Source organism: Anolis sagrei, chromosome 1 (genome assembly GCF_037176765.1).
Source record: "Anolis sagrei isolate rAnoSag1 chromosome 1, rAnoSag1.mat, whole genome shotgun sequence".
Taxonomy (NCBI): Eukaryota; Metazoa; Chordata; class Lepidosauria; order Squamata; family Dactyloidae; genus Anolis; species Anolis sagrei.
In genome coordinates, this window is record NC_090021.1 from 9,139,229 (window position 1) to 9,163,152 (window position 23,924).

Consider the following 23,924-nt stretch of genomic DNA (forward strand, 5'->3'; position numbering starts at 1 on the left):
AGAGAAGGGTAGAAACCTTGTGAAACTACAACTCCCATGACTCCATAGCACTGAGCCATTTTACACTGTGGAATTAATGCTGTTTGACACCTAGGATTCTGCATCAGTTAAAATGGTCTGAAACTGCATTAACTTTACAGTGTAGATGCAGTTTTACAAAGAGAAGCAAGCTGGAACTCAGAAATAATTTGAATTTAGTGGCAAGGGAAAGTAATTTATATCCAAACAGAAATGCCACTGAATTCTAATTATTTCCTATTTTAAGGAGCTGCTTTGCAAACCAGATTAAGCACAGCTAGTTTGCAAGAGAGGAAGAAAAATGAATATGCTTAAAAGGATTGCTTTGCTTTCCATGGTGTAGTTTTATCCAACATTTAATGGCATTGTGGGAGCAAAAAAAAAATCTAAACATCGTAAATTATTAACTAAACTAAACAATTAAAAATAAGCAACAGTGATTTCCCTGCCAGAGATAAAAATTAGTACTATGTATCCCCCTGTTTAAGACAGTTGCAAAAATGTTAATTCAGAAAGAAAAAGGTTCAATACACATATCCCATTGTCCTTTCCAAAAGCCGGCAATTGAGCTCTTTCTCCATCTAAACTCAATCCACAAAAGCTAAACAGGGTTCTAACTGGGAGATCAAGGAGGCACATAGGTCCCTGCTTTCCCTTTTGCAAAGTGAAACCTATTTACAGATAAATAATAGCTGTTTTATTAAGATTTTTCACCCACCTAATATTTTAAGGTTTTAATATTTTCAAATCTAGATTTAAAGCAAGATTGAAAGTGGTAAAATCTGGTTAACAAATACACAGAATTAAAGGGCAACACACACACACTATATATATATATCTACATAGATATATCTATTCCTTCCACTTTAAAACTTTATATAGTTTTTAATGTACAACAACACTATATCTACAGTATACACACACACTCTTTCTATATATACATAGATATATATCTATTTCTTCCACTTTAACTACATTAAAATTATGTATACAGTTTTTAAATATATATATAACTGTATATATAAATACACTATAACTACAGTATATATATTATAGTATATATATATATATATATATATATATACATACACACACTTTATATAGTATTTATATATTTATTTACTATATTTATATATTTACTATATTTATATACCACAGGTTGTAAATAAACAGTAACAATAAAAATAATACTGTGTGTATATACATGTATGTATGTGTATACTGTATGTATATGTGTGTGTGTATATATATATATAGAGAGAGAGAGTGAGTTAACAAATACACAAAATTACATATATATATATAGGTTTGTGTGTGTATATATATATATTGTTTTGAAAATGGCAAATGGTTAACAAAGGTATAGGTTGTGTGTGTGTATAGAGAGAGTGAGTTAACAAATACACAAAATTACATATGTATATATAGGTTTGTGTGTGTATATATATATATAGTTTTGAAAATGGCAAATGGTTAACAAAGGTATAGGTTTTGTGTGTGTATATATATATATATATAGAGAGAGAGAGAGAGTGGTGTGTACGCCTCCTTTGTGGAAAGAAAAAGCTGGTTATAAATAAACAATAACAATAAAAATAATACTGTGTGTATATACATGTATGTATGTGTATACTCTATGTATGTGTGTGTGTGTGTGTGTGTGTATATATATATATATATATATTAAAATAGTTAACAAATACACAAAATTACATATGTATGTATAGGTTTATGTATGTATGTGTGTGTGTGTGTGTATGTGTATATATATATATATATATATATATATATATATATATATAGTTTTGAAAATGGCAAAATGGTTAACAAAGGTATAGGGTTGTGTGTGTGTGTGTATGTATATATATATATAGAGAGAGAGAGAGAGAGAGTAATGTTAAAGACCTATTTAAAAATATTAGAACCTTAAAATTCTAGACGAAAAATCTAAGCAATGGGATCCATGGCCAAGTAAACAAACCACACAAAAATCAGTAAATTTAAAATCACAGAAACAGCTAACCCTTACGAACCCACCCCCCCCCCCCCCCCCAAGAATTGGCCCTCTGCAAGTAAGTTGTCCAGGTGAGCCCCAAATGTTTTGATGTTTTACCATACAGATAGATAAGTAGCTTTCCCTTCATCTTCTAATATTTGTTTTTTTCCTTTACATATATAGAAGGTTTTCCAAATATTTAACAAATGCACAAGATCTGACCAATTTCAATTTTTTATATAAATAGATAGTTTTGGATACTATAGATTTTAATATATAGATACCCACACATTTGTAGTTTTGAAGGTTAACAAATACTCAAAATCTCTCTCATATATATATATATATATATATATACACACACACACACACACATACACACAAACTATATAAGTTAGCAAATGTATAGGATATACATTATATTTTTAGAATGTATATCCTATAAATTTGTTAACTTATATATATAGTTTGTGTGTGTATAGGATTTTGAGTAGTGTGTGTATATATAGAGAGAGGGGGGGGATTTTGAGTATTTGTTAACCAGTTTACAATCTTCAAAACTACAAATATGTGTTTATATTAAAATCTATAGTATCCAAAACTATCTATCTCTATTGTAGAAAAAAAATGAAATTGGTCAAATCTTGTGCATTTGTTACACTTTTTGAAGCCACTCTTTATATATGTAAAGGAAAAAACAAATATTAAGGGATAATGCATACTATGCTATACATTTGTTAACTCTCTCTCTCTCTCTCTCTCTCTATATATATATATATGTATTGTGTATATGTGTATGATTTTGAGTATTTGTTAAGCAGTTTACAATCTTCAAAACTACAAATATGTGTTTATATTAAAATGTATAGTATCCAAAACTATCTATCTCTATAGAAAAAAATGAAATTGGTCAAATCTTGTGCATTTGTTAAACATTTTGAAACCACTCTCTTTATATAGGTAAAGGAAAAAGTAAAGCAATATTAAGGGATAATGTATACTATGCTACACATTTGTTAACTCTATATATACAGTTTGTGTATGTGTGTGTTTATTTATTACACTTATACGCCGCCCTTCTCACTCCGAAGGGACTCTGAGCGGCTTACCAGTTATATGTAAATACAATATATGATATTATTACCATAGCACAATATTAGTATTATATATTACTATATATACACGGAGAGAGTAAGACAAAGTTCTAAAAATGGTAAATAGTAGATTTCCCTTCCTCTTTATCCTGTCCCAATACAGCATATTACAAGAAAATGTAAATATATGCACACACATCCATATACATACATACTTTTCATATATATATATATATATATATATATATATATATATATATATAAACATACATACATACTTATATATATATATCAAAAAGTATGTATGTATGTATATGAATATATAAGAATTTTCTTGCAGAGCGATTGATACAGGATGCAGAGGAAGGGGAATTTATATTTTATAGTTTTCAAAACTATATGTGTGTATTTAGAGTTTTGTAAATGGTAAAATACAATGCATTTGTTCAACTATTTTCATATATATTATATATATGAGAGATATATCTCTAGGGTTTTTTTTTTCCTGGGGAATTTGGCCTCTTTGTGTGTCCTTCTAATTGTTTTCCAACTCAGAAGAAACTTTGGAGACTTTTCGATTTGAGAAAGTTCTCCATGCAACGCATTGAAAAATAACTGTTGAGGAAGAAAAATCAAAGGGGAGGGGAGAGAAATTGCTAGGTAAACATACAAATAAATCTTTTCTTTTTAGTTGCTGCATATATATATATATATATATATATATAACTTTTTGATAGATAGATAGATAGATATCTAGAGAGAGTTCTGAAAATAGTTGAACAAATGCATTGTATTTTACCATTTGCAAAACCATAAATGCACACAAGTAGTTTTGAAAACAATAAAATATAAATTATATATAATGTATATATATACATTATATATATGTATATACACACATTATATATATATACACATATACATATGCAGCAACTAAAAAGAAATAATTTATTTGTATGTTTACTTTGCATATATATATATATATATTACTTTGCAACTTTGTTATATATATATAGTTTATATATACATTATATATATATGTATATATACACATTACATATATACACGTATACATATGCAGCAACTAAAAAGAAATAATTTATTTGTATGTTTACTTTGCATATATATGTACTTTGCAATATATATTACTTTGTAAGATATATATATATATTATATTATATTACATAGAGGGAGAGAATTAACATTTCCTCCTATTGTTGGTCCCAATTAATATTCCCACCATGGAAATACTATTTCTGTGAACATTTGCAAGAAAATCCAGACAAATTTCTCCCAATCGTTGGTTTAAATACCCAATTAATAATTGTACAAGTTAGTTATTTTTCCCAATTAACATAAACCGTTTTAATTGTTTACTGCACCTATATAATAATAATAATAATAATAATAATAATAATGGGAAATAATTCTTTATTGTAACCTATTGACAAGAGTAGCGTTTACCTTTTACATTAGGTTTTAACTTTAATTCCCCCCTTAAAACAAAAACAGTTCCATGCTGGGCTTATGAGTGCATCTACATTGCGGAATTAATGCAGTTTGACACCGCTTTAGCTGCCACGGCCTCAATGTTATGGAATCCTAGGATTTGTACTTTGGTGAGGCAGCAGAAGTCTTAGGCAGAGAAACTACAACATATAGGATTCCTTAGAAATTAGGCTTTTTATGTAAAGCGTTATCGAACTGCGTTAAATCTACAGTATAGATGCCTTCTAGGTTCCAAAAAAAGGTTTGCAATGAGATGGGAAACAAAGTTGGGAAAAAGGATGAGAAAGTCGGTTCGCGGGGGGAAAGGCTAAGGGTGCTGAAGAAATAATGCAGTTTATAACCGCTTTAACTGCCAGGGGTCAAGGCTATGCCACCCCGAGAGTTAGAGATTTGCAAGGGAAACTACAACTCCTAGGGATGCGATTTTCCTGCATCTTAGAAGAGGGTTGCCACGAGGTCTCTTCTAACTCAAGGATTCTATCATTCTATGAACCATCGCAGCTAATGCGGTATCAAACTGCGTTAACTCTGCAGTGTAGGTGCATTCTAAATTACGCAGTCCAGAAAAAGCGAGTCCAGAAAAAGTTTATCAAAGAGGTAGGAAAGAAAGTTGGGACAGATGCTTGGGGTGCATCCACACGATGGAAATAACGCAGTTTAAAACCGTTTTAGCTGCAGTTATAAGCCGGGAGTTGGAAACTTGTAAGGTCTTTTGCCTTCTCTAACAAAGGAGATTGGCAAAGTCTACCGAAGAGTGGCGTTGCCTCATTGAACACATGGTTTGCGCCCACACTGTGTAAATAACACAGTTTAAAGTCGCTTTAACTGCTGTTTTGAACCAGGAGTTGGAGACTTGTAAGGTCTTTCGCCTCCTCTAACGAAGGAGATTGGCTGGGTCTCTCTCTCTCTCTTTCTCTCTTTTTTTTTTTTGATCGTGTGAGGAGCGACCTGAGAAACTGCAAGTCGCTTCTGGTGTGAGAGAATTGGCCGTCTGCAAGGACGTTGCCCAGGGGACGCCTGGATGATTTTGATGTTTTTAATCATCCTTGTGGGAGGCTTCTCTCATGTCCCCGCATGAGGAGGTCTACTGAAGAGTGGCGTTGCCTCACTTAACACATGGTTTGCGCCCACATTGTGAAAATAACAGTTTAAAGTCGCTTTAACTGCGGTTTTACACCGGGAGTTGGAGACATGTAAGGTCTTTTGCTTTCTCTAACGAAAGAGATTGGTTGGGTCTAGCGAAGAGTTTCGTTGTCTCACTGAACACATGGTTTGCGTCCACCCTGTGGAAATAACACAGTTTTAAACCGCTTTAACTGCGGTTTTAAACCAGGAGTTGGAGACTTGCAAGGTCTTTCGCCCTTCTCTAACGAAGGAGATTGGTAGTCTACCGAACAGTGGCGTTGCCTCACTTAACACACGGGGTGCGTCCACACTGTGGAAATAACGCAGATCAAAACCGCTTTAATCACCAAGGCTCAAGGCTATGGCATCCCGGGAGTTGGGAAGGCTTGAGTTACAAGACCTTTCACCTTCTCTAACGAATGAGATTGGCAAGGTGGCGTTGCCTCACTTAACCTACGGGATGCCGCCCACACTGCAGAATTAACACAGTTTGATACCGCTTTAACTCCCAAACCTTAATGTTATTAGAGGGGGAGTGCTATTAGGGTCTGTAGTTTGGTAAGGAACCAGGGTGCCGTCCACACTGCAAGGTTAACACAGTTTGATACCACTTTAACTCCCAAACTTCAATGTTATAGGAGGGGGGTCTATTAGGGTCTGCAGTTTGGTAAGGAACCAGGGTGCCGTCCACACTGCAGAGTTAGCACAGTTTGATATCACTTTAACTCCCAAACTTCAATGTTATAGGAGGGGGGTCTATTAGGGTCTGTAGTTTGGTAAGGAACCAGGGTGCCGTCCACACTGCAGAGTTAACACAGTTTGATACCGCTTTAACTCCCAAACCTTAATGTTATTGGAGAGGGGTCAATTGGGGTCTGTAGTTTGGTTTGATACCGCTTTAACTCCCAAACCTTAATGTTATTGGAGGGGGAGGTCTATTAGGGTCTGTAGTTTGGTAAGGAACCAGGGTGCCGTCCACACTGCAGAGTTAACACAGTTTGATACCGCTTTAACTCCCAAACCTTAATGTTATTGGAGGGGGAGGTCTATTAGGGTCTGTAGTTTGGTAAGGAACCAGGGTGCCGTCCACACTGCAGAGTTAACACAGTTTGATACCGCTTTAACTCCCAAACCTTAATGTTATTGGAGGGGGAGGTCTATTAGGGTCTGTAGTTTGGTAAGGAACCAGGGTGCCGTCCACACTGCAGAGTTAACACAGTTTGATACCGCTTTAACTCCCAAACCTTAATGTTATTGGAGGGGGAGGTCTATTAGGGTCTGTAGTTTGGTAAGGAACCAGGGTGTCGTCCACACTGCAGAGTTAACACAGTTTGATACCGCTTTAACTCCCAAACCTTAATGTTATTGGAGGGGGAGGTCTATTAGGGTCTGTAGTTTGGTAAGGAACCGCTGCTAGTCTTTGCTTGGCTCTTTTGCCTGAGTTGGGTTTGGCCCGGGTCAAGTTCCAGGGATGGGACAGACAGGCAGCCAACCCGCGTTAACAGCCAACCCTCTTCCTCTATGTAACTCACCCAGCATCTTGCTGAGCTCGGCGTTGTGCAGGTCCGGGTTCTGTGCGGCCAGGCGCTTCCTCTCGTCCTTGGCCCAGACCATGAAGGCGTTCATGGGGCGCCGGATCCGGCTCTCCGCCGCAGCCTTCTCCCCTCCTCCTCCTGCTCCTCCTCCTCCTGCTCCTCCTCGGCCGAGGCCTTGCCCTTCTTCGCCGGGCATCTCCAGCCTCTCCCAGCCGCAAGAGCCCAGCCGCGAAGCCATGCGGAGGGAAATAGAGAGAGAGAGAGAAGCGGGCAGAGGCGGGACTCGAACCTCAGCCAGACCCTTCTCCCCTTCTTCTCTTCCTTCCTTCCCTGTCTCTGCCCGACGCGCCACTGCCCAGGAGCTGCCCGCAACCCGCGCCCTGTATTTATGGGCCCCGCCTCAAGCCACGCCCCCTCTTGCTCCTCCTCTGCTTCTTCTCCCCTTCCTCCTGCACCTGGCAAGGCAACAGTGTTCCTGAGCGTGTGCAGAGTGCCCGCAGACCCATAAACAGGAATATATAAACTCCTGAGGGATTGAAAGGAAAAGGAAAGGAGGCCAAGGACAGTGTCTTCTCATCTGGCACTAACCCTAACCCTAAACCTAACCCTAAACCCTAACCCTTAAGCAAACGCTGACCCCAACCAAACACCAAGCTAAACTTTAACGCTAATCCTAACTTTAAGCCTATCCCTATTACTAATCCTAACCCAAACCCTGACTCTGTTACCATTAAGTTAACTCTAATTCCAACTCTAACCCTAACTCTATCCCTAACTCTTAAATTAACCTTAACTCTAACCCTAACTTTAAGCCTATCCCTATTACTAATCCTAACCCAAACCCTGACTCTGTTACCATTAAGTTAACTCTAACTCCAACTCTAACCCTAACTCTATCCCTAACTCTTAAACTAACCTTAACCCTAACTCTAACCCTAACTTTAAGCCTATCCTTATTACTAATCCTAACCCAAACCCTGACTCTAACCCTTACCATTAAGTTAACTAACTCCAACTCTAACCCTAACTCTATCCCTAACTCTTAAACTAACCTTAACTCTAACGCTAATCCTAACTTTAAGCCTATCCCTATTACTAATCCTAACCCAAACCCTGACTCTGTTACCATTAAGTTAACTCTAATTCCAACTCTAACCCTAACTCTATCCCTAACTCTTAAATTAACCTTAACTCTAACCCTAACTTTAAGACTATCCCTATTACTAATCCTAACCCAAACCCTGACTCTGTTACCATTAAGTTAACTCTAATTCCAACTCTAACCCTAACTCTATCCCTAACTCTTAAATTAACCTTAACTCTAACGCTAACCCTAACTTTAAGACTATCCCTATTACTAATCCTAACCCAAACCCTGACTCTGTTACCATTAAGTTAACTCTAATTCCAACTCTAACCCTAACTCTATCCCTAACTCTTAAACTAACCTTAACTCTAACTTTAACCCTAACTTTAAGCCTATCCCTATTACTAATCCTAACCCAAACCCTGACTCTAACCCTTACCATTAAGTTAACTAACTCCAACTCTAACCCTAACTCTATCCCTAACTCTTAAACTAACCTTAACCCTAACTCTAACCCTAACTTTAAACCTATCCCTATTACTAATCCTAACCCAAATCCTGACTCTAACCCTTACCATTAAGTTAACTAACTCCAACTCTAACCCTAACTCTATCCCTAACTCTTAAACTAACCTTAACCCTAACTCTAACCCTAACTTTAAGCCTATCCCTATTACTAATCCTAACCCAAACCCTGACTCTAACCCTTACCATTAAGTTAACTAACTCCAACTCTAACCCTAACTCTATCCCTAACTCTTAAACTAACCTTAACCCTAACTCTAACCCTAACTTTAAACCTATCCCTATTACTAATCCTAACCCAAATCCTGACTCTAACCCTTACCATTAAGTTAACTAACTCCAACTCTAACCCTAACTCTATCCCTAACTCTTAAACTAACCTTAACCCTGATCTTAACCCTAACCCTTTCCCTAATCCAACCCTAACCCTAACTCTATCCCTTAATCTAAACTTAACTCTAACCCTAACCATAACCCTTCCCCTAATCCTAACACAAACCCTTAACATAACCCTAATCCAACACCAAGCTAAACCCTAACGCTAACCCTAACTTTAAGCCTATCCCTATTACTAACCCTAACCCAAACCCTGACTATAACCCTTACCATTAAGTTAACTAACTCCAACTCTATCCCTAACTCTTAAACTAATCTTAACCCTAACTCTAACCCTGACCTTAACCCTAACCCTTTCCCTAATCCAACCCTAACCCCAACTCTATCCCTTAATCTAAACTTAACCCTAACTCTAACCCTAACCATAACCCTAACCCTTCCCCTAATCCTAACACAAACCCTTAACATAACCCTAATCCAACACCAAGCTAAACCCTAACACTAACCCTAACTTTAAGCCTATCCCTATTACTAACCCTAACCCAAACCCTGACTCTAACCCTAACCCTTACCATTAAACTAACTCCAACTCTAACCCTAACCCTAACTCTATCCCTAACCCTTAAACTAACCTTTACCCTAACTCTAATCCTGACCTTAACCTTAAACCTTTCCCTAACCCAAACCCTAATCCAAACCTTAACATCCAACCCTAACCCTATCACAAACCCTAACCCTAACTCTAGCCCTTAATCTAAACTTAACCCTAACCCTAACCCTTCCCCTAATCCTAACACAAACCCTTAACATACCCCTAATCCAACACTAACCCTAACCATATCACAAACCCTAACTCTAACTCTGTCCCTAACCCTTAAACTAAACTTAACCCTAACCCTTACCCATACTCTATCCCTAACCCTTAAACTAAACTTAACCTTAACCATCCCCCTAATCCTAATCCTAACCCTAACCCTTAACATAACCCTCATCCAACCCTAACCCTATCACAAATTCTAACCCTAACTCTATCCCTTAATCTAAACTTAACCCTAACCTTTCCCCTAATCCTAACCCTAACCCTTAACATAACCCTTATCCAACCCTAACCCTCTCACAAACCCTAACCCTTCCTCTATCCCTAACCCTTAATCTAAATTTAACCCTAAGCCTAACCCATCCCCTAATCCTAACTCTAATCCTTAACATAACCTAATCCAACCTTAACACAAACCCTAACCTTAACCCTATCACAAACCCTAACTCTAACTCTGTCCCTAACCTTTGAACTAAACTTAACCCTAACCCTAACCATTCCCCTAATCCTAACCCAAACCCTTAACATAACCCTCACCCAACCCTAACTCTAACCCTATCACAAACCCTAACTCTAACTCTGTCCCTAACCTTTAAACTAAACCTAACCCTAACCCTTCCCCTAATCCTAACCCAAACCCTTAACATAACCCTCATCCAACCCTAACACAAACACTAACACTAACCCTAACCCTTTCACAAAACCTTAAACTAAACTTAACCCTAATTCTAACCTTAACCTTAACTCTAACCCTTTCCCTAACCCTAACCCTAACCCTAACTCTAACCACCTCCATAATCCTAATCCTAACCCTAACACCAATTTTAATCCTAATCCAAAACCCTAACCTAACCATGAGGCCAAGCCCAAATAATTACAATAAGGCAAAATGAAATACATACAAAACAGACAATAACATATAATAAAATTGCTTAACAGTAACATAGTAATGCAGTCAAATAGTGACAATAACATAATGAAACAAAGTTGACTTTAGAACTGATTCTTTGCCAAGCCCAGATGAACCTTTCTGCACCATTCACTTTGCATCTCACTTGAGTTGAATAATAATAAGAGTAATAATAATTCTTTTTTTTTTAAATCCAAATTAATCTTGGGTAACCCAAGATGCATCTGCACTGTACTTCTAACACAGTTTGATACCACTTTAACTTCCAGTATTATAGAATCCAGTATTATTCTAATATTATTGGAGCCCAGGGTGGCCAAGTGGGTTAAACCACTAAGCTGCTGAACTTGATGACTGAAAGGTCGTAGGTTTGAATCCGTGGAGTGGGGTGAGCTCCCACCTGAATATGAGGAAGAACTTCCTGACTGTGAGAGCTGTTCAGCAGTGGAACTCTCTGCCCCGGAGTGTGGTGGAGGCTCCTTCTTTGGAAGCTTTTAAACAGAGGCTGGATGGCCATCTGTCAGGGGTGATTTGAATGCAATATCCCTGCTTCTTGGCAGAATGGGGTTGGACTGGATGGCCCATGAGGTCTCTTCCAACTCTAGGATTCTATGATTCTGCCAACCTAGCAGTTCGAAAACATGCAAATGTGACTAGATCAATAGATACCACTCCGGCGGGAAGGTAACGGGGCTCCATGCAGCCATGCTGGCCACATGACCTTGGAGGTGTCTATGGACAATGCTGGCTCTTCAACTTAGAAATGGAGGTGAGCACCAACTCCCAGAGTCGGACACAACTAGACTTAATTCCAGGGGAAAACCTTTACCTTTGCCTATTATAGAAGCATGAGAGATTTAGTTGGACAAGGCCTTTAGCTTTCTCTCACCAAACTACCACATTCAGGATCCCACAGCATTGTGCCATGGCAGTTGAAGTGGGATCAAACTGCATTAATTCTGCAGTGCAGATGCACCCTGAACCTCTTCCTGGCAGAGCTCTGCCTTATCCATGAATGTCCCTTTCTTCTCCTTGCCTGAGGGTTGCCATGAAAATGCATTTGTAAACAATGCAAAAATTATGGGAATCAGAGCAGGTCCTTTGGGGGCAGAGCCTTGAACTCAATGCCCTTAAAGTATAAGTAGATCAATCAATTAATCAATCAATCAAAAAGGGGATTAATTTATTTATTTATTTATTTTTTGCATTTATTGACCGCCCCTCTCAGCCCAAAGGCGACTCGGGGCGGTGAACAACAACAAAAAGGACAGTGTACAATAAATCTCGACAATACAAACCAGACAATACACACATAACATATACTTATACTAAAAATCCGCTTCGTCAAGTCCTGGGGTCATAGCCAAAATTCATAGTCCTAGTTCGTTCCAGTGTCGTTCAAGATACACTCAGTTGAAGGCCTGCTCGAAGAGCCATGTCTTCAGGCCCTTACGAAAGGCCATCAAGGAGGGCGCCTGCCTAACTTCAACAGGGAGGGTGTTCCACAGCCGGGGGGCCACCACCGAGAAGGCCCGCTCTCTCGTCCCCGCCAGACGTGCCTGTGAGGCAGGCGGGACCGAGAGAAGGGCCTCCCCGGACGATCTCAAGGCCCTCGTGGGCTCGTAGGCCGAGATGCGGTCTGCAAGGTATTTTGGGCCGGAACCGTTTAGGGCTTTGTAGGATAACACCAGCACCTTAAATTGGGCCCGGTAGCGAATCGGCAGCCAGTGGAGCTGGGACAACAGGGGCGTTGTATGCTCTCTGTGTCCTGCTCCCGTTAACAACATGGCTGCCGCACGTTGGACTAGCTGAAGCTTCCGGGCCGTTTTCAAGGGCAGCCCCACGTAGAGAGCGTTGCAGTAGTCGAGGCGGGATGTGACCAAAGCGTGTACCACCGTGGCCAAGTCCGACTTCCCAAGATACGGGCGCAGCTGGCGCACGAGCCTAAGCTGTGCAAATGCTCCCCTGGTCACCGCTGAAACCTGGGGCTCCAGGCTCAGCGATGAGTCCAGGGTCACACCCAAGCTGCGAACCTGCGCCTTCAAGGGGAGTGCGACCCCGTCCAGCACAGGCTGTAACCCTATACCCTGTTCGGCCTTGCGACTGACCAGGAGTACCTCTGTCTTGTCTGGATTTAATTTCAGTTTGTTCGCCCTCATCCAGACCATTACAGCGGCCAGGCACCGGTTCAGGACTTCGACGGCCTCCTTAGTAGCAGGTGGGAAGGAGTGACAGAGTTGGACATCATCTGCGTACAGGTGACACCGTACCCCGAAACTCCGGATGATCTCACCCAGCGGCTTCATGTAGATGTTAAACAGCAAGGGGGACAAGATGGAACCCTGAGGAACGCCACAGATCAACGGCTGTGGCGCTGAACAGGAGTCCCTCAGCAACACCTTCTGAGTACGACCCTCCAGAAATGACTGGAGCCACTGCAAGGCAGTGCCCCCGAGACCCATCTCCGCAAGGCGCCCCAGAAGAATACCGTGGTCGACGGTATCGAAGGCCGCTGAGAGGTCCAGGAGCACCAACAGGGACACACTCCCCCTGTCTAGCTCCCGGCGCAGATCATCCACTAAGGCGACCAAGACCGTCTCGGTACCATGTCCCGGTCTGAAACCAGACTGTGCCGGATCCAGATTATCCGTGTCTCTCAAGAATACCTGGAGTTGTGAGGCCACCACGCTTTCCATGACTTTGCCCAAGAAGGGAAGATTGGAAACAGGCCGAAAGTTGTCCAATTTAGTGGGGTCGAGTGATGGTTTCTTCAACAGCGGCTTTACAACAGCCTGTTTTAGGCTCGCTGGAATCTTGCCTTCCCGAAGGGAGGCATTAACCACCACCGTTACCCACTCGGCCAATCCCCCTCTGGCCTCCTTAAGAAGCCAGGATGGGCAGGGGTCTAGGATGGACGTGGTGGGTCTCATTCCTCCAAGTATCTTGTCCACATCCTCGGGTTTCACAAACTGAAAAGAATCCAACAAAATCGGACAAGCAGGTGCTTGTGTCACATCCACAGAGACTGCATCTAATGTGGCGTCCAGCCCAGCGCGGATCAAAGCGACTTTGTCTGCAAAGAACCGAGCAAATGCTTCACAGCGCGCTGCCGAGTTGTCAAGGCTCCCACCTGAGGTAGGGGGAGTTAAAAGACCTCTGACAACCCGAAACAACTCCGCCGGACGGTTTTTTGCAGACGCAATAGTGGCCGCAAAGAAAGTTTTCTTTGCGGCTTTTATTGCCGCGGCATATGCCCTTAAAAAGGACACAAACCGTGTTCGGTTTGACTCGCTTGGGTCTGAGCGCCACACGCTCTCTAGAACCCTCTTCTTTCGCTTCATCGCTGCCAGCTCCTCAGTAAACCAAGGGGCTGGTTTAGCTCGGTTACTCGAGAGGGGACGTTCCGGAGCGATCTTGTCAATAGCCCTGGTCATCTCCCCATTCCAGAGAGCGACCAAGGCCTCGACATGATCACCTACCGCGGCGGCGGGAAGCTCCCCAAGAGCCGTCAGGAATCCACTTGGATCCATTAGCCTCCTGGGGCGGACCATCTTAATGGGTCCTCCACCCTTGCGGAGGTTAGGAGGCGCAGTGAGCCTAAATCTAATCAGGAAGTGGTCGGACCATGGCAACGGAGAGATAGACAACTCCTCCACACCGCCACCCTGCTCCCATCCCTGACAGAAAACCAAGTCCAATGTGTGTCCAGCACAGTGGGTGGGGCCAGTTATTCGTTGGGACAGCCCCATGGTTGCCATGGCGGACATGAAGTCCTGAGCCGCACCTGTGAGGGTTGCCTCGGCGTGGATGTTGAAGTCCCCCAGCACAAGAAGCCGTTGGGACTCCACCGCCAGGCTCGAGACCACCCCCGCTAGCTCAGGTAGGGAGACTGTAGTGCAGCGAGGTGGACGGTACACTAGCAGAATCCCTATTCTGTCCCGGTCACCCACCCTCAGGTGGACGCATTCAAAATTTGTGGTCTGCGGGATGGGGCTCCTGGTTAGATGGATGGAATCTCTATAGACCACTGCGACACCGCCTCCCCGTCCTCCGGCTCTTGGTTGGTGTTGCACGGAGAAACCTGGAGGACAGAGCTGGGAGAGGTTTACGCCCCCCGCTTCATCCAACCAGGTCTCCGTGATGCACGCCAAATCTGCCCGCTCCTCCAGGATTAAGTCCTGGATCCAAGATGTCTTACCGTTGACAGATCTGGCGTTCAACAACACCACCTTCAAGCCAGAGGGCCCGCTCACCTGGTTACACCAATTTACCTTCGGAGACCGATTGGGAATAGTTAATTTAGATAAGCGGTCCGAATTAAGCCGAATTCGAGGTCTCCTTCTCCCGCATCTCCTCCTTCCCACCACGACCTCTATGGGGGCCCCTCGGCTAGTGGAACACCTCCCCCCCTCCATGCCGCAGTTCCGAGCCATGTGATCCCTTTCTCCTACAGTTGTTGTTAAGCTTATAGGTTCTTTCCAGCATCCCCTCTCCCCCTCCTCCCCCCTCCCCACCACATCTTCAGTCGTAGGCTCCAGAACACCACCCCTTCTGCCCCCCCCGCTACAAAAGAGCAACAGGAACAGTACACAAATGGGGGCAGGGGACCACATGGGTAGCAGCAATACAGATGGTAACTGATGTTCCAACTACTACAATAGGGCAGTTCATAAAGTGCTTAGAATTGGGAGCAGTTCGTCAGTAATCGTAATGCATGTAATTTGTTAGCAGCAGCACACATTCAAAAAGGCACATTAACAAAGTGCAAGATCTAAAGGCACATTAATACAGTGCAGGTCTCAATAAAGTGCTAGGCCTAAAGGCACATAAATAAAGTGCAGATCTCAATAAAGTGCTAGGTGCAGATCTCAATAAAGTGCTAGGCCTAAAGTGCTCTACTAATGATAATAAAGTGCGGCACAGAGGGACGGGGGAAGGGACGTAAGTGCTGGTGCGGTCTGGCAGTCGATGGCAGGCGCCTAAGAGCTCTATCCTTTTGCCGATGGCAGATGATAACAATGACTACCAGGAAAGGACTAGTTGATGTTATACAACTCCCTATTAAGGGTGATAACGGTGGTAGATTAATTGAATTGCTATGACCCCAGAGTATCTAGACGGATGGTAAGCCAGCGGATGGGCATCCGGGGCTGGTGACTCGGAGGTGGGGCAGCACAGATGGACAAACAACACTCTTGCTCAGCGAAAAAAGCTGGTCTCCATATAGGTGGTTCTACACAATGGACAAGCCCCAGGATGGGCTTCCGGAGGTGGTCGACACAGTGACGGCCGGCCCAGATGGTCTCTGTCAGGCTAGATAGCGCAGGCAACCCACCGTCGGTCTACACAGAAAGTGGGTTACACCACTAAGTCTACACAAATCGGTCAGCACACAATCGAACAACACAACTATGATGGTCTGCACAATGGACTACACAGCAAGTGCCCAGTAAGAGAGAGGTAACCGCCGCTTGCCCGATGGCGAGGACCAGATGGAGGGCTGGAGGGCTGGTGGGCCTAGATGGACTAGGCAAGAGTGGAAAGCCTGGTTGGCCCAGTTGTGATGGAGGGAGATGAACAAACCCAGATGGAAGGGCCGTAGGCCACGCGGCGTGACAAAGGATCAGCAGCGCGGCAGGATGGCGTCTCCTCCTTCTCCAACTCCTACTCCCCAAGCAGTGCTGCAGGCGGCGGGGTCAGGTCGAGTGACACAAGCAGCATAGGCTGCACCGCCGCTCAGTTCGGCCGCCGACGGGTCTCGCTGGCAGGGGGGGACTGCAGCGCTGGATCTCTTTCGCACTGCGTCTCCCTCTTGGCGCGCTCCCTCTCCCCAATTGCAGCAGCGGGCCCAGGCAGGTAGCCTGGCAACCGCGGCAGATTTCACCCGGCCCGGCCCAGCTCGATCAGCCGGCCGGCAGCCGTTCCTCTCGCGGCTCACGGCCCGCTCCTCCACAGCTGCCGCAGCCTCGATGGCAGGGGGGAAGGACAGCCGCGGCGTGTCTCTTGCGGCGTCCCTCTCACGACCCACGGCTCGCTCCTCAATGGCGGCTGCAGGCTGGAAGGCGTCCCTCTCGCGGCGTGTTCTTCACTACGCCGGGGTGGGAAGGGCAGCCGCGGCGTATCCCTCGCGGCGTCTTCCTCTCGCCGCGGCCTTCCCGCGGCTCGCCACTCCACAGCCTCAGCTACAGGCTACAGGCAAGATGGCGGCCGCGACAGGATCCACGCCAGCCGGCGGCAGCGGCTGTAGCCTCGGCTACAGGCCCAAGCGATGGCGGCGGAGGCGGAGCCCCAACACCGGGGGGCCTCAAGCGTTCGGCAGGTAAAACTACCAGCCCGAGGGTCAGCAGCAGCGGTAGGTCCTTCTTAGGGAGAGCCAGCCGTGATTGTAATGGCGGCGCTCCCTTCTCCGCTTCCTACCTTCGCCTCACGACCTCTTCCTTGTTATTTCGGGCTCTATCCGCCTCCCTTCTGGTGCCGGTCTCACTCCCCCCTAAATCTGATGGTCGGGGGGGGGGATTCCTAAGATTCCCTTCGATTCTGTGTGTTCGAATTGCGCAGCTCAGCGTTGCCGCTGCTGGCCGCCATCACCGGAACCGGAAGTCTTTTAATTTATTGCCTGGGAGTTATTATACATAAGATGATCAGTGAGAATTAAAGTAGCAGCATCCTCCAGATGTGGTGGACTGTAATTCCCATTATCTCTGTTGATCCTAAAATATAAATGTTTTTTTAAAGTTTTTAAGAACAAGCCACATGTTTTAATGGTCTCATGTGATTGAACAGAATTGTTTTAGCAACTCTAGGATAAATTTATATGTTGTAGGTTTTTAATTGCTTTGTTCTTCATTCATTGTAAGTTGCTTTGAGTCTGGTTTAAGAGAGGAAAGTGGGATATAAATATAAATCAACATCAAGTGCAGTATTTCATATAATTTAATAGATTGGTTTAATGGTTTCATTTCATAGAATCCTAGAATCAAAGAGTTGGAAGAGACCTCATGGGCCATCCCGTCCAACCCCATTCTGCCAAGAAGCAGGAATATTGCATTCAAATCACCCCTGACAGATGGCCATCCAGCCCCTGTTTAAAAGCTTCCAAAGAAGGAGCCTCCACCACACTCCGGGGCAGAGAGTTCCACTGCTGAACGGCTCTCACAGTCAGGAAGTTCTTCCTCATGTTCAGATGGAATCTCCTCTCTTGTAGTTTGAAGCCATTGTTCCGCGTCCTAGTCTCCAAGGAAGCAGAAAACAAGCTTGCTCCCTCCTCCCTGTGGCTTCCTCTCACATATTTATACATGGCTATCATATCTCCTCTCAGCCTTCTCTTCTTCAGGCTAAACATGCCCAGTTCCCTAAGCCGCTCCTCATAGGGCTTGTTCTCCAGACCCTTAATCATTTTAGTCGCCCTCCTCTGGACACATTCCAGCTTGTCAATATCTCTCTTGAATTGTGGTGCCCAGAATTGGACACAATATTCCAGGTGTGGTCTAACCAAAGCGGAATAGAGCATGGGTAGCATTACTTCCTTAGATCTAGACACTATGCTCCTATTGATGCAGGCCAAAATCCCATTGGCTTTTTTTGCCGCCACATCACATTGTTGGCTCATGTTTAACTTGTTGTCCACGAGGACTCCAAGATCTTTTTCACACGTACTGCTCTCGAGCCAGGCATTGTCCCCTATTCTGTATCTTTGCATTTCATTTTTTCTGCCAAAGTGGAGTATCTTGCATTTGTCACTGTTGAACTTCATTTTGTTAGCTTTGGCCCTTCATCTCTCTAATCTATCAAGATCGTTTTGAATTCTGCTCCTGTCCTCTGGAGTATTGGCTATCCCTCCCAATTTGGTGTCGTCTGCAAACTTGATGATTCTGCCTTCTAGCCCTTCATCTAAGTCATTAATAAAGATGTTGAACAGGACCGGGCCCAGGACGGAACCCTGAGGCACTCCACTTGTCACTTCTTTCCAAGATGAAGAGGAAGCATTAGTGAGCACTCTCTGTGTTCGTTCACTTAACCAATTACAGATCCACCTCACCGTAGTCAAGGCTTTGCTCCGATTCCCACAATTTTTGCATTGTTTACAAGTGCCTTTGAGTCATTTTCATGGCAACCCTCAGGCAAGGAGAAGAAAGGGACTTTTATGGATAACACAGAGCTCTGCCAGGAAGAGGTTCAGGGTGCATCTGCACTGCAGAATTTCTTTTAACCACGTATTCTGGTTGCTTCTGGATCGAGAGAATCAGCCTTCTATGAAGATGTTGCCTAGGGGACGCCCAGATATCTTGCAATCCTGCGAGGAGGCTTCTCTCATGTCATGAAAGGACCAAGGCAGCGACATCTCCAGCTCATCCCTTGTTTGGGTATCAGCCAGCACATCAACGACTTAAATCACGAAATAGTTTTCTAAGATCTACAGAGATACTCGCTGGAACACCTCAGCAAGCGAGAGTCCAAAAGTGGCAGGCTCAAACCCAGCACCTCAATCCGTGGGTGATACCAGATGAGAGACTCCCCCCTGGGCACAAAGAAGACTGGGCGACTTGGAAGGCGCTGAACAGACTGCGCTCTGGAACCACGAGATGCAGAGCCAATCTTAAGAAATGGGGCTACAAAGCTGAATCCATGACATGCGAGTGTGGAGAGGAGCAAACCACAGACCACCTGCCTCAATGCAACCTGAGCCCTGCTACATGCACAATGGAGGACCTTCTTGCGGCAACACCAGAGGCACTCCAAGTGGCCAGATACTGGTCAAAGGACATTTAATCAACTACCAAGTTTGCAAAATGTGTGCTTTTTAAAAAATCTGTTTGTTTGTTTTGTTCTGTTAGAAATGTAATACAATGGTATGGTTGCTGATGACACAATAAAATAAATAAATAAAATAAACCACGTATTTTTAAAATTTCTGTGATTTAATTACATTTAGTCCACACTAACAACGGCGGACAGAGAGAGCATTCTCTTGGGGTGCATCTACACTGTAGAATTGATGCACTTTGACACCACTTTCACCTCCCTTTCAACTGGATGTTGTAGTAAACTGCCGTCAAGTTAACTTTTATTTATAGCAACCCCATGAATGAGATACCATAATTATTATTTTACTGACACAAAACCACAGTATGTCACAGCAAACGGGATCTCCATGCTGGATTTCGTATCACAAAATCACAAGTCTAGGACTGTGTGGTGTATTTTTGAATGATGCGTGAAGATCCATGAAAGGTGGCCTTTTGCAGTTGACAGATCGTGATTGATGAGATCTTTTGGCACGGCACCCAGTGTGCCAATGAACACTGGGGCCACCTGTACTGGTTTATGCCAGAGCCTTTGCAGTTCGATTTTGAGGTTTTGATAATGGCTGAGATTTTCCTGTTGTTTTTCCTCAATGCGACTGTCACCTGGTATGGCGACATCAATAATCAAAACTCTTTTGATTTTATATATATATATATATATATATATATATATATATATATATTATATGGGAGCCCCCGGTGGCGCAGTGGGTTAAAGCACTGAGCTGCTGAGCTTGTTGATCGAAAGGTCGCAGGTTCGATTCCGGGGAGCGGCGTGAGCTTCCGCTGTCAGCCCTAGCTTCTGCCAACCTAGCAGTTCGAAAACATGCAAATGTGAGTAGATCAATAGGTACCGCTCCAGCGGGAAGGTAACGGCGCTCCATGCAGTCATGCCGGCCACATGACCTTGGAGGTGTCTACGGACAACGCTGGCTGACTCTGGGGTGTGGTGCTCATCTCCATTTCTAAGCCGAAGAGCCAGCGTTGTCTGTAGACACCTCCAAGGTCATGTGGCCAGCATGACTGCATGGAGCGCCGTTATTTATATACAGTCTCTAATTAATCATGTGAATGTTCTCATGTTACATTCAATGTAGAATTTCTTGGAACATAGAAATTGTGATTTGCAATCTACAGTTTTTGTAATAATGGCACCCAGTGCACCAATGACCACTGGGACCACCTGTGCTGGTTTATGCCAGAGCCTTTGCAGTTCGATGCAGGATCAACGAGAAGCAACTGGAAAAGCTTACACAATATGAGGATTAAAAGATCAAACTGCAAGACAGTCAAAGGGGTTCCAGTGGTGATTGTCACACTGCGTGCAGTTTCTAAAGACCTTGGCCTGCACTTAAAAACAATGGGCGCTGACAAAATCACCATCTGTCAGTAGCAAAAAGCCACCCTACTCATGCATTATTTATCGATACATCACACAGTCCCAGACACTTGGGAAGTGTCCGAAGCATGATCAAATACAAAAGCTTGCAGAGTGATCTTGTTTGCTGTGTACTAATCTTGTTATATATCAAATGATCATAATCATAATAATCTTTGTCCCACCCTGGTCATTCCACAGATATATAAACCCATTTTCCTAGTTCCAACAGACCTCACTACCTCTGAGGATTCTTGCCATAGATGCAGGCGAAACGTCAGGAGAAATGCCTCTAGACCATGGCCAACCTACAGCAACCCAATAATAATCTTTATTTATGTCCTGCTACCATCTCCTGAAGGGACTCAGAATGGCTCACAAAGCACTCAAAGGTGCAAATACACAAAATACAACAAGTGCATAAACAGTAACACAAAAACAATAACAAACAACATAATATCATAAAACCCCACTGGTTAAAAATCAGTAAAATTCAAAAATAGCTGCAGATATAAAACAAACTGCAATCAATATCAATCAATATCAATATCAATCTCATCAAGTGCAAGATGAAATAGTCTCTAGGCAAATAAATAAATAAATAAACAATTTAAAAGACTTTGAGACCCTCTAAAACTAGCATGTAAGGTCATAAAAAAGAACCTACAGCACATAAAATAGAATTGAACATAGAATGGTTGAAAACAAATACTTGCAAGCACACCAAGCCATTAAAACTATTAAAATAATTCAAGTTATCCCATTCACAACTATGCTGCTCAGGACTTGCATATTCAAGGCAGCTAATTGGATTGAGCCAAATGAATTAATCACCTCTAAGCACTTACTACTCTTAACCAAGCCTTAGGGTATGCATTTCAGTGTTTTAAGATGGTGGGAAAGACTTCACAAAACTTTGGAAAATGCCATATATGGACTGGTGCCATGGAGAGAAAAACGCTGGCTGGATACCTTTGCTTGAATTCCCTCTCTTTCTTCAATTCCCATGCTAAACAATGGTATAATCAAATGGTGACATGGCAAAAATCACTTTTCCTTTTGGGATTTTAAATACATATGTATTTAAAGACATGGATAGTGTACTCCATGGATACAAAAGACCAGCTTTAATGTTCCCATCCAGTGGTGAGGTGTCAATGTTTATTGTTTCCAAATGCCAGCTGAGATCTTTTGGCATGGCACCCAGTGTGCCAATGACCACTGGGACCACCTGTACTTAGGCCTGTTTGATCAAGAAAAAATTTGTTTCTAAATTCGATTCTTAATTGGGGTGTTTTTTTGTTTCGATATTTAAAATATTTACAAAACTTTCCAAAAAAACGTTTTGTTATTTACGAATTTTCGTTATTATTTACAAAACATTTTAGAAAAAAAAATTTTCTTGATCAAACAGGCTAAGTGTGAATGTTGCAGTAATGGTCACCTTGATTAGCATTGAATGGCTTTCTCCCACCCTGGACATTCCATAGATAATATTAGATGATATATAACTCACCATTTGCCTAGTTTCCAACAGACCTCTGAGGATGCCTGCCATAGATGTGGGCAAAATGTCAGGAGAGAATGCTTCTGGAACATGGTCATACAGCCCTGAAAAGTCACACAAGCCGGATGGCGCGCGGAGGCCGCTTGTGAGCCCGCACGCGCCATCCAATGGGCTCCGGCTCCTGCGCCCCCCTCCTCCTCCTCCTCCTCCTCCTCTTCCTCCCAGCTGGGAGGAAGAGGAGGAGGAGGAGGAGGAGGAGGGGGGCGCAGGAGCCAGAGCCGGATGGCGCGCGGAGGCTGCTTGTGAGCCCGCGCGCGCCATCCAATGGGCTCCGGCTCCTGCGCCCCCCTCCTCCTCCTCCTCCTCCTCCTCTTCCTCCCAGCTGGGAGGAAGAGGAGGAGGAGGAGGAGGAGGAGGGGGGCGCAGGAGCCAGAGCCGGATGGCGCGCGGAGGCCGCTTGTGAGCGCGCGCGCGCTATCTAATGGGCTCCGGAGGAAGAGGAGGAGCCAGAGCCGGATGGCGCGCTCAGCAGCAGCCTCCATGCCATTAACGAGCGGAGCTTCAGCTCGTAAAATACATGGGGCTGCTGCTTCGATATTTTTAAACCCTTCCGGGTTTAAAAATATGTTTTGATATCGCTTCGGATATGCAAAAAATAACGATTTTAATACGAAATAACGAATTAACGAAACGAAACCGACAGGCCTACCTGTACTGGTTTATGCCAGAGCCTTTGCAGTTTGATGCAGGATCAACGAGAAACAACTGGAGGATGCTTGCCATAAATGCAGGCAAAACGTCAGGAGAGAATGCTTCTAGAACATGGCCATATAGCCCAGAAAAACCTACAACAACCCAGTGATTCCGGCCATGAAAGCCTTTGACAATACATAAAATTGAGAGGTATTGTAACCCATCTTGAAATATCATAAGGGACGTCAGGGCAAAGATGGAGCAATCTTGCTTTCTGCTGCTCCGGAGACTGAAGCGATGGATTCAAATTGCAATGGAAGGAGATTCCGTCAAGACATTAGGAAGAACTTCTTGACTGTAAAAATAGTTCAGCAGTGGAAAGCACTACATCAAAAAGAGGTGGACTCTACTTTTTTGTAGGGTTTGAGCAAAGTTTGGATGGCCCTTGTTCAAGAGGGTGATGGCGGTGTGTTTCTGCAAGACGGGGCTGGGTTAGATGTCCCTTGTGGCCCCTTCCTCCTCTAAGATCTTATGATTTCCGGGTTCAAGGAGTTGCAACCCAACTCGTCCAAGAAGTTAATGGGATTCCT

At 43.6% G+C, this 23,924-nt stretch overlaps 1 protein-coding gene across 1 annotated transcript in view; it reads right to left on the bottom strand.

Annotated features, from left to right (window-relative positions):
- The window catches only part of SOX7 (SRY-box transcription factor 7), a 21,371-nt gene extending 11,806 nt beyond the window's left edge, over positions 1–9,565 (bottom strand). Inside the window, exon 1 of the mRNA XM_060754653.2 lies at positions 7,275–9,565. Coding sequence (XP_060610636.2) covers positions 7,275–7,515 — 241 coding nt within the window. The 5' untranslated portion in view covers positions 7,516–9,565. The remainder of the gene's footprint in view (positions 1–7,274) is intronic.
- Positions 9,566–23,924: the final 14,359 nt, after the last annotated feature.